At 35.0% G+C, this 12,722-nt stretch overlaps 1 protein-coding gene across 1 annotated transcript in view; it reads right to left on the bottom strand.

Moving 5' to 3' along the window:
* Window positions 1-6,741: 6,741 nt before the first annotated feature.
* The window catches only part of CATSPERE (catsper channel auxiliary subunit epsilon), a 202,841-nt gene continuing 196,860 nt past the window's right edge, over window positions 6,742-12,722 (bottom strand). The window contains 1 exon segment of the mRNA XM_051996564.1: window positions 6,742-7,339. Within this exon segment, the coding sequence (XP_051852524.1) occupies window positions 7,183-7,339 (157 nt within the window). The 3' untranslated portion in view covers window positions 6,742-7,182.

Here is a 12,722-nt window from a genome sequence, read left to right on the forward strand (position 1 = left end):
ATAGGCTTTAGTATAAAATTGGTATTCAGTTCTTGTGCCATTTGTCTAAGAACCAGGACCCAAACACTGATACATTGTTGGTGGAATTGTGAACACATCCAGCCATTCTGGAGAGCAATTTGGAACTATGCTCAAAAAATTATCAAACTGTGCATACCCTTTGATCCAGCAGTGTTTCTACTGGGCTTATACCTCAAAGAGATACTAAAGAAGGGAAAGGGACCTGTATTTGCCAAAATGTTTGTGGCAGCCCTGTTTGTAGTGGCTAGAAGCTGGAAAATGAATGGATGCCCATCAATTGGAGAATGGTTGAGTAAATTATGGTATATGAATATTATGGAATATTATTGTTGTTCTGTAAGGAATGACCAGTGGGATGAATACAGAGAGGACTGGTGAGACTTACATGAACTGATGCTGAGTGAAATGAGCAGAACCAGGAGAGCATTATTTTCTTCAACAACGATACTGTTTGAGGATGTATTCTGATGGAAATGGATCTCTTCAATAAAGAGAGCTAATTCAGTTTCAATTGATCAAAGATGGACAGAAGCAGCTACACCCAAAGAAAGAACACTGGGAAATGAATAGAAACTGCTTGCATTTTTGTTTTTCTTCCCGGGTTATTTCTACCTTCTGAATCCAATTCTCCCTGTGCAACAAGAAAACTGTTCAGTTCTGCACACATATATTGTATTTAGGATATACTGTAACCTATTCAACATGTAAAGGACTGCTTGCCATCTGAGGGAGGGGGTAGAGGGAGGGAGGGGAAAAATCGGAACAGAAGTGAATGCAAGGGATAACGCTGTAAAAAATTACCCTGGCATGGGTTCTATCAATAAAAAGTTATTAAAAAAAAAAAAAAGAACCAGGACCCAAGATGTTTTTCCATGTGCCAAACTGCCAGCCTAATTCTTGAGTGACAAGAAGTGTCCTATGGAGGCTTGTGCTTCCTAAGGGGCCAAACTTATGATCCATTAAGTAGATATACCACTGCAATCCTCCCACATGGACAAGGGTGCCGTTATGACAGGGCATCTGTTGAATGACCATCATGTGTCACATGATACCCTACCCACCATGAGACAATCCTAGACCATGGTGGGAACAGTCCACCTTTTGGACTCTGTTGCCACTCCTTGATTGTGTATAAAACAAACCCATATATACAGAAAACATCTATCTAGTAGTCTTGGGAGCACGTCTTCTCCTCCTACTGGAGGGTCACCACCTCTTCTTTCTTTTTCCTCTTTGAGATATCTGGTGTGGATCCACTGCTGAAGGTTTTCTCCTGTGGAGATACAAGCATAGAACCCTATAGGATCCCTCCCATTCTTCAGGACCCTTTTTCATTATCATGGTCTCATTCTTAGGAGGCCTTCTTAATGAAGATGGGATGTTATCTTTGAATGATATTCTCTATGTTCACCAGAATATTACATAGCTGGACTTAAATAATTTGCATAAAATTTCAAGTAATATATTATGTATACTGTTTTATATTTTTCTGAGTAGTCCTACCTCCATCTCCCTGTTTTTGTTTTTTGATAAATCTTTTGAGGGTCTGATTAATCCTTTCTACAATGTCCTGTAGGGTTGTAAAGAATCCCAAAAATATGACGGATAATGGCTGTAAAAACTTTTAATATTTTTGAAGTATATGAGGGTCCATTATCAGTCTTAATGGTGTATGGGATACCTATAGAGGCAAAACAGTGAAATAGGTGATTTATTATATGTGAAGCAGGTTCCCCTTTTTGAGAGGATGCAGATACAAAGCCTGAAAAAGTGTCAACTGTAGCATGAATGCATGTTTTCCCCATATGTGTAACATCCATTTGTCACATATCATTTGGCCTGTCATCTCTGGGGCTAATAAACCCCAGCCCTATAGGTCTTTGAGAATTATATGTTGGTATTGAGAAAGCAAATTTATCAATTTATCCCTGTGCTCAAGGTGAAGGGAGATAGAGTAAAAGCAATCTTTAATATCTATTATCCGTAAAGGCCATTCCCTGGGGATGTTTGGAGATGGCAAACCTGTATGTAAAGAATCCCTGTCTTTCAAGACTGAGTTTACTTGTCTCAAATCTGTTAACATTCTCCATTTACTAGATTTTTTCTTTATAACAAATAAAGGGAAGTTCCATGAGGTATTTGTTTTCTCAATATGTCCTAATTGTTCTTGTACTAATTGATGTAGAGAGTCTGTTTTCTCTTTGGACAGGGTCCACTGCTCCACCCATACTGGTGCAGTGGAAGCCTTAACAGCAATGACCCCTCCTAAAATTCTGTAGTGATAATTCATCCCTAAATTAATGTGATATATCTCTACCCCATAAGTTAATATGTAAACCATATATTATTATTATTATTATTTAAAATAACTTTTTATTGACAGAACCCATGCCAGGATAATTTTTTACAACATTATCCCTTGCACTCTCTTCTGTTCCGATTTTTCCCCTCCCTCCCTCCACCCCCTCCCCCAGATGGCAAGCAGTCCTATATGTAAAGCATATATTATTAAAGGAAAAATGGTTCCTGTCTTTCCATCTTTTTGCCAATTTGTTCAGTGGACATCAAAACCTCCTTACTGCCTTCTACCTCTGCAAAGGGGGCCATTGAGAAGCAGCCACCACAGTCCTGTCAGTTCCAGTGTCTATTAATCCTTCATATTGTTGTTAGTTATTCAAAGTAAGGGTCAGTATCAGCCAAGTGAGTGTGAGTCTTTGTAAAATATATCTGTACAACGGCCTCTGAATTTGGATCCATCTGTGGGGCTAATTCACAATTATTATCTTCTGTTTTAACTAAGTTCAGATGGAATAACTTCCTTGAGCTATACATTGTCCCTTGTTAAGATATGTTTCAATATTGTCCGTGTTAATCATAGTTATAGACACAGGCACTTTCTCATATATTTATTTGTATGACTGGGATAGCTAATGAATACTGGGGTGGTGAAGGATTTATAAGAAGGATTTTTAGTCGTTTTCCTCTTTGATATTGTTGAATGGGCACTTCACAAATAGCATGAGGGGGTAGGCAGCAATAATCATTGCTTCTGAGTTTTATAACTGATTGTCCCTTGACATCTAAAGCTGCACACCTGTTCCTCCATTTTTTGATTTATATCTGTCCCTACTTGAACTGTCATTCCCCAGGTTGGTTTCGGGGTCCCAATGCCTCTAAGTTGATCAAAATATAACTTCACATATGTTCCTGGAGCAACCTGAGTGGGTGTCAACTGAGTTTGTTCTAAAAATTCTTTCATCCAGAACATTGCATGGCCTGGAGTCAAAACTGCTTGTGAGAATGCTTTCCAATCATTGGAGTACAAATTTTTCCATGACATTGTTTCCATAACAAAATGTTTCCATTGTACCATAACAAAAGGTACTATGGGTCCATATTTATGAACGGAGTCCTTAAGCTGGGTTAGAACTTTAAAGGGAAGTGGTTCATGTCTGCGTCTTCTCTGCCTTGGGTTAACAGGGTCATCCCACCCCTCTGTGTTTTTTCCTTGATCTCTAGCCAGCTGCAAAACTTTTTGAAGTGAAGGTTAAGAATATAACTGATTACCTTTTACTTTTTGTCTGCTAAGTGTCGCTGCGGTCTTTGTTTTATATTTCTGATCCTGCTTTTCCTCAGTTCTTATTTCATTTTTTACATTAGGAGAGTTTTTGAAAGGCTATAGGTCTGGATAGACACAAAAATAAGGCAGGGCTGAAGGTGGTGGGGATGGGGAGGCCATTCATTATCATCCTCAGGCTCAGGAAGGGATATCTACTTCTAAGAGATGGACCTGAATGTGCTCTGATTGTATATTTCCTGACCTCCTTTTCTGGTTCTGATTTTAGACTTTGTTTAATGAGATTATTTTGTATTTTTCTTGGGCATTGTTTATCAAAAGCAGGGAGCTGTTCACCAAAAACAATCCATCTGTCACAATGATAATAGCCCACCTCAGGTAAACATGGAGAAACTTTGTAAACAATGTTCAGGAATTTCCTAATGTCTCCTAATTGAATTGTGCACCCTTGTTTCTGCTCCATTAGGTTACTTAACTGTTATCCGTCTCACTCTGCCTGGTCCAGAAACAGTGCAGTTTGGTGGAATCTCCCTCTGACTCCTCATAGAGGTTGTCTTGACCACATAGCAGTGCTTGACCATGAAGTGGTTGCTCTGGCACCCTTTAAGGTTTTTTGGTCCCTGTTGCCCAGGAGCCAGTTCTTATAGCCAGCTTTTAAGAGCTCATGGCATATGAGCCCTTTGATCTCAGAGGCAAGATGACTGAGGCAGGTGACTCATAGGGTGTGAAAAGAGCTCCAGTTTATTATGCCATACAGTCTTGTTGATATACATTTTTGCAAGCGTGATCAGCGTGTGGACTGTAGGTAATCCCCAATCACCATTCAGAGAAGCAGCTCATGGGCATTGCATGTACATAGTATCTACCAATGGGAGAAGAGCCAATCTAGCAATTCAGCAGCTTCCTCACAAACGAGAGGCTCTGTATTCAGGCATTCCTGTTCATATAGCCACTGGCTATGATCCTCTGACTCACTTGTTCCCACAATCACAAATCAATGCTACTTGCTCAACAAAAGCATTTCTGCAATGTGGCAGAAAACTTATTGTGTATCAAGGGTCAAGGTGGCCTTGGTACTCCTGCTCAGCAGAATCCCATATTCTTGCACAATCCTTTTAATGATATTTCCATATTTATCATGTTGTGCCAGAGAAATCAGACCAAAAGGGGAAAAAAATCATAAGAATAACACAAACAAAAAGGTGAAAATACCATGCTTCAATCTGCATTCAATCTTGCTAGTGCTCTTTTTGGATGTGTTTTGCATTTTCCATCTCAAGTCTATTAAAATTGCCTTGACTCATCACATCATTTAGAAGAGCCAAATATACCACAGCTGATCATCCCATAATATTGTTGTTACTATGAACAATGTCCTCCTGGTTCTGTTTATTTCACTCAGTATCAATTCATGTAGGTCTTTTCAGGCTTTTCTGAAATCCAGCCTGCTAATCATTTCTTCTAGAACAATAATATTTCATTTCTTTCATACACCATAACTTATTTAGCCATTTTCCAACTGATGGGCATCCACTCAATTTCCAGTTCCTTGCCACTACTAAAGGAGTTCCTACAAGCATTTTTGCATATATAGGTCTTTTTCTCTTTTTAAAAATTACTTTTTGGGGATGCAACTCTAGTAGTGAGACTACAGAGGTTTTTTTTTTTTTTAATCCCTTTGGGCATAGTTCTAAATTGCTTTCCAGAATGTTTGGATTATTTCACAACTGTACCAACAATGTATTAGTGTTCCAATTTCTTCACATCTCCTCCAAAATTTATTGTTATTTTTTCCTGTCATCTTAGCCAAGTTGAGAGGTATAAGGTGGTATCTCAGAACTGTCTTAATTTGTATTTCTCTAATCAATAGATTTAGAGCATTTTTTTCATATGACTAGAAATGTCTATCATTTTAAGGAAAACTCCCATTTATTCTTATGCTGTCTAGTTTTTTTTTTTTTAAACAAGAATGGGTGTTGTATTTTGTCAAATGGTTTTTTTGAATCTTTGATATCTCTTTGTTAATATTCTATTTAAGATTTTTGCATTCATTAGGGAAATTGATCTATAATTTTCTTTCTCTGTTTTGGCTCTTCCTGTTTTATCAGCACCATATCTATGTCATGAAAGGAATTTGGTAGGATTCCTTCTTCCCCTATTTTTTCAAATAGTTTATATAGTATTTGAAATAGTTATTCTTTAAATGTTTGGTAGAATTTACTTGTAAATCCATCTAAGGGCCTGAACTTATATGTGTGAGAGTAGGAGTTGGGAGAAGGACTATATATAAGGTAATGAATCTCTGGAGAATAAAAATAAGAGATGGTTAGAAACCCAAGTTCCTGCAGTCTTGTCAGTTGTATCTTAGCTCTTGGGTTTTAGCCATTTTGTTCTTCTCCTCATACCTTGACTTTGTGTGTATAATTTTTGCTTCTTTCATTCTTATTAAGATAGACAAAATAGTATTGGGCAAGCTATGTTAGTAAAGATTCTACTCCATGTGCTGCACATCCAAAGTGATATTTGTTAGCAGAATATTTCACTTGTATCGCAGTGGAAAAACAGTAATATGTGGTTAATGGTTACTAGATAGAAGACCAAATTGATGAAATGAAATGACAGACAACTGGAAAAATTATTCAGTAGTCTGATGCACAGAGTGAACTCATAAGGAGGTCAGGAAAAGTTATCCAAAGGTCATGGATAGAAAATATTCCCATTAAAAGATCAGGCACATTCTATTTGTAGAAGTCATGAAGATCATAAACCAAATTAATCAAAATTTTATTAATTCATTAAAATCATCCACAAATTAAAAGATTAAAAAGATAATTATTTCATACAAATTTCTCCAGATTTCTAAATATCACTTGTCAAATGTAAACATAGATTAGTTCTTAGAGTCATGAAATAAGAAGAAATACAATATTTTAGTTTTCTACAAACTCCTAGAAAATACTAATTGTTTGGAGCAATTGAGATGGATTTAATTATCATTCTATGTTCAAATCAATTTTTTTATTTCAAGTTTAAAATATATAGTTTATATATTATATATATATAAGTTTATAAATATAATCAGTTATTCCTCAAACTTCTTCTTGAAAATTGTAAACTCAACCATCAACAAAATACTGCTCCTTTCAATGTAAAACAAATAAAAACCAAACAAGATCTTAAACTTTACTAAAGAAAATATAAATTTGTTATCCTAGCAGATCATCAATTTCCATTAGTTCAGATTTCAGGTTTCCTAAATATACATGCTATTAAGCAAGCTTCAAACTGGTGTATCTGACCAATTTGTTTCATTAAGGTAAACAGGCTAATCAAGCCCAGATCTATTTGAAATATAACATGAGAATATTCAGAATTTTAAAAAATTAGATGCTATTTAAGGAAACACATCACACAAAAATAGGAAGAATTTTAAGTCTTTAGGTAACTCAGAGACCATCTTTCACATGCTAAATTTGGTCCCTAAATGTACTTATTTATTATGGACAAAATGATTTTTATAGTCTCTATCCTCCCTTATTACAAAATATATGTATAAACAATATTTATATGGTATGGCATCTTGCCTACTGTCTTTGTTTCTTTTTATTTTTTGATTTTACACTTGGTTCATAAATAAATTTTCGAAAAATCCTTAAATACTGGAAGTAGCTGACAAGTAGGCAAATGAAGATGATAATGATCAGACCAAACAAGATGAGTAAAACCATAATGGGATCTGTTCTGAAAAAGAAAAAGCAAAATGACAAAGAATTATTTGTTATATCTGAGTTTATTTTTATTGGCCTTTATTTCTGGTCAAAAAACAAGGGTAAAGCAACTTGAGACAGAAACATTTTAGAGAGAGCTCTGTGTCCATCTCTGTCTCTACTCTCCCTCCTTCCCTCCCTCTCCCTTCCTCTATCCCTCCCTCCCTCTCTTCCTCCCTCCATGTTCCTTTCCTTCCTTCCTTCCTTCCTTCCTTCCTTCCTTCCTTCCTTTCCTTCCTTCCTTCCATCCTTCCTTTCTTCCTTGCTTCCTTTCTTCCTTCCTTCTTTCCTTCCCTTCCTTCTTTCCACCCTTCCTTCCTTCCATCTATTTCCTTTCATCCTTCTTTCCTTCCTTTCTTCCTTCCTTCCTTCCTTCCTTCCTTCCTTTCTTTCTTCCTTCCTTCCTTCCTTCCTTCCTTCCTTCCTTCCTTTCTTCCTTCCTTTCTTCCTTCCTTCCTTCCTTCCTTTCTTCCTTCCTTCCTTCCTTCTTTCCTTTCTTCCTTCCTTCCTTCCTTCCTTCCTTCCTTCCTTCCTTCCTTCTTTCCTTCCTTCCTTCCTTCCTTCCTTCCTTCCTTCCTTCCTTCCTTCCTTCCTTCCTTCCTTCCTTCCCTCCTTCCTTCCTTCCTTCCTTCCTTTCTTCTTATAGTATGTTAGGAACATATAACTATACTTCCTTAATTGTTATCCTATGTTTCTTCTACACATATGTTGGATATGAATTTATTTGGCATGCATTTTCTCCCATAGTCCCTTTATAAGCATTCAACTGTTTTTCTCTTGTAATATATCCTAAAGCCCATAGATGAGTTTTCAGAATTTTTCAGATGAATTCTTTGGCAGCACATAGCACAAACCTATATATTTCCAACCAATTAAGAAATGTCTATTGTTTCTATGATGATTAGAACTTCATGAACATTGTCATCTATAGCACTCAAATAGAAATCTTCCTAGATAATTAATTGTAAGGCAAACATTATTACTATATTTCTTTAAATATTGGTTGTATTAGTTTATTAAATTAAAGAATCTTAAAGAATGTCAAGGAAACTTAAGAGGTTCTCCAATCTAAGGCCATAAACAATGGAGTTTTGCTCCTGGACCATTGCTCAAAGAATTAAGTTAAATGGCAGATGTGTACATGCTGCCCCTGGAGGGCAGCAGAGAGATAGAAACAGTTCAGAAGTTAAATAGTATAAATTGGTTGACTGGAGAAGTTTTTTAGACTTAGAGGGCAAAGAGAGATTATCTAATTCAATCTGTTTTATAGATGAGGGAGTTAGTTGTAAAGAGATTAAGTGAGTCATTCAAGATTACAAAATTAGTTAGTTGATCAGAGATTGTTTGACACTCAAGATTCTGTATTTTGATGAACCAATATAATGTTTAAAAAAATACAGTAGTAATATTATCTTATATAATTGCTATTTGAGAACTATACAAGGCAAATCTAAATGAAAAGAGTGACTATTTATAAAAGTATAAATTATCAACATTAACAGAAAAGGAATAGAATATATATGTAATCCATACACATGGTTCCTAAGAAAAAATTCCCAGAATCAGATGTAATTTCTATTAAGAATCCGAAAAAACAATTAATTCCAAATCTTTATAAAATATTTGGATAAATAGACAAAGGAAGCATCCTATCATATTCCTTTTAACACAAATATGATGCTGATACCTAAAGCAGGAGGAGCAAAAAATAGAGAAAAAAACTATTGATTTTTTCTAATGAATACAACTTTTTTTAAGCTATTTTCAAAATATTAATACACAATTTTAAACAATTTTTAGCTTTTTTATTATAGATTTTTATACAAAATATATGTATGAGTAATTTTTCAACATTGACCCTTGCAAAACCTTCTGTCCAACTTTTCCTCTCCTTCCCACTGCCTCCTCCCCTAGATGGCAGGTAGTCCAATACATGTTAAATATGTTAAAGTATATGTTAAGTCCAATATATGTATACATATTTATACAGTTATCTTGCTGCATAAGGTAAATCGTATCTAGAAAGGAAGAAAAAAACCAGAGAAGGAAAACAAAAATGCGAGCAAACAATAACAGAAAGAATGGAAATACTATGTTGTGCTCCACACTCATTTCCTATAGTTCTCTCTCTGGGTGTAGCTGATTCTTTTCTTTACTGAACAATTGAAACTAGTGTGACTCATCTCATTATTGAAGAGAGCCATATTCATCAGAGTTGATCATCGTATAATCTTGTTGTTGTTGTGTAAAATGATCTCCTGGTTCTGCTTATTTCATTTAGCATCAAATCATGTAAGTCTCTCTAGGCATCTCTGAAATCATCCTGCTCGTTGTTTCTTACAGAAAAATAATATTCCATAACATTCATATATGATAATTTATTCCATCCTCCAACTGATGGGCATCCACTCAGTTTCCAGTTTCTAGCCACTACAAAAAGGGCTGCCACAAACATTTTTGCACATATGGGTTCCTTTCCCTTCTTTAAGAACTCTTTGGGATATAAACCCAGTAAAAACATTGCTGGACCAAAGGATACATACAGTTTGATAACTTTTTGAGCATAGTTTCAAATTGTTCTCCAGGATGGTTGGATCTGTTCACAGTTCCACCAACAATGTATCAGTAGCCTGTTTTCCCACATCCTTTCCAACATTTGTCATTATGTTTTCTTGTCATCTTAGCCAATCTGACAGGTGTGTAGTGGTATCTCAGAGCTGTCTTAATTTCACTTCTCTAATCAATAATGATTTGGATAACTTTTTCATATGACTAGAAATAGTTTCAATTTCTTCATCTGAAAATCATCTGTTCATATCCTTTGACCATTTATCAATTGGAGAATGACTTGATTTCTTATAAATTTGAGTCAATTCTCTATATATTTTAGAAATGAAGCCTTTATCAGAACCTTTGATTATAAAAATGTTTCCCCAGTTTATTGCTTCCATTCTAATCTTGTCTGCATAAGTTTTGTTTGTACAAAAACTTTTTAACTTAATATAATTGAAATTTTCTATTTTGTGATCAATAATGATCTCTAGTTCTTCTTTGGTCACAAATTCCTTCCTCCTCCACCGATCTGAGAGGTAAACTATCCTATATTCTTCTAATTTATTTATAATCTCATTCTTTATGCCTAGATTATGAACCCAATTTGACTTTATTTTGGTATATGATGTTAAGTGTGTGTCAATGCCTAGGTTCTGCCATACTAGTTTCCAATTTTCCCAGCATTTTTTGTCAAATAGTGAATTCTTATCCCCAAAGCTGAGATCTTTGGGTTTATCAAACACTAAATTGCTATGTTCATTGACTATTTTGTCCTGTGAACCTAATCTATCCTACTGATCAACTAGTCATTTCTTAGCCAGTACCAAATAGTTTTGATCACTGCTGCTTTACAATATAGTTTTAGATCTGGTACAGCTAGGCCACCTTCATTTGATTTTTTTTTTTTCATTATTTCCCCTGAAATTCTTGACCTTTTGTTTTTCCAGATGAATTTTTTATTTTTTCTAGGTCAGTAAAATAGTTTCTAGGGAGTTTGATTGGTAGAGCACTAAATAAATAGATTAGTGTAGATAGTATTGTCATCTTTATTATATTTGCTCAACCTATCCAGCAACACAATATTTTTCCTATTGGTTAGATCTGACTTTATTTGTATGGAAATATTTGGTAGTTTTCCTCATATAGTTCCTGACTTCCCCTTGGCAGATAGATTCCCAAATATTTTATCCTATCAACAGTTATTTTAAATGGAATTTCTCTTTGTATCTCTTGCTGTTGGATTTTATTGGTGATGTATAAAAATGCTAATAATTTATGAGAATTGTATCCTGCAATTTTGCTAAAGTTGTGGATTAGTTCTAATAGCTTTTTAGTAGATTCTCTGGGGTTCTCTAAATATACCATCATATATCTGCAAAGAGTGATAACTTGGTTTTCTCATTATCTACTCTAATTCCTTTAATCTCTTTTTCTTCTCTTATTGCCAAGGCTAGCATTTCTAATACAATATTGAATAGTAACGTGTGATAGTGGGCAACCTTGTTTCACTCCTGGTATTGGGAATGGTTCTAGTTTATCCCCATTACATATGATGCTTACTGATGGTTTTGAATAGATTATTTTAAGGAAAAGTCCATTTATTCCTATACTCTCAACTGTTTTTTATTAGGAATGAAAGCTGGATTTTATCAAATGCTTTTTCTGTATCTATTGAGATAATCATATGGTTTTTATTAATTTGGTTGTTGACATAGTCAATTATGCTAATAGTTTTCTTAATATTGAACCAGCCCTGCCTTCCTGCTATAAATCCTACTTGGTCTTGGTGTATTATCCTGGAAATGATTTTCTGTAATCTCTTTGGTAATATTTTATTTAAGACTTTTGCCTCATTATTCATTAGGGAGATTGGTCTGTAATTTTCCTTCTCTGTTTTCATCCTACCTGGTTTAGGTATCAGTACCATAAAAGGAATTTGGTAGGACTCTTTTATTCTCTATTTTTTCAAATAATTTATATAGTATTGGGTTAATTGTTCTTTAAATGTTTGGTAGAATTCACATATAACTCCATCTGGTCCTGGGGATTTTTTCTTAGGGAGTTGAATAATAGCTTATTTTATTTCTTTTTCTAGGATGGGATTAGTTAAGCAATTTTCTTCCTCCTCTATTAATGTGGGCAACCTATATTTTTGTCAGTATTCCTCAATTTCACTTAGGTTATTAAATTTATTGGCATAAAGTTGGGCAAAGTACCTCCTAATTATTGCTTTAATTTCCTCTTCATTAGTGGAAATCTCCCTTTTCATTTTTAAGACTAACAATTTGATTTTCCTCTTTCCTTTTTTAAAAATCAAATTTACCATTGTGGTATATGAATGTTATGGAATATTATTGTTCTGTAAGAAATGACCAGCAGGATGAATACAGAGAGGACTGGCGAGACTTACATGAACTGATGCTAAGTGAAATGAGCAGAACCAGGAGATCATTATACACTTCGACAACAATATTGTATGAGGACATATTTTGATGGAAGTGGATTTCTTTGACAAAGAGACCTGAGTTTCAATTGATAAATGACGGACAAAAGCAGCTACACCCAAAGAAAGAACACTGGGAAACGAATGTAAACTATCTGCATTTTTGTTTTTCTTCCCGGATTATTTATACCTTCTGAATCCAATTCTCCCTACGCAACAAGAGAACTGTTCGGTTCTGCAAACATATATTGTATCTAGGATATACTGCAACATATCCAACATATAAAGGACTGCTTGCCATCTAGGGGAGGGGGTGGAGGGAGGGAGGGGGAAAAAATCGGAACAGAAACGAGTGTCAATA

Source organism: Antechinus flavipes, chromosome 4, assembly GCF_016432865.1.
Source record: "Antechinus flavipes isolate AdamAnt ecotype Samford, QLD, Australia chromosome 4, AdamAnt_v2, whole genome shotgun sequence".
Taxonomy (NCBI): Eukaryota; Metazoa; Chordata; class Mammalia; order Dasyuromorphia; family Dasyuridae; genus Antechinus; species Antechinus flavipes.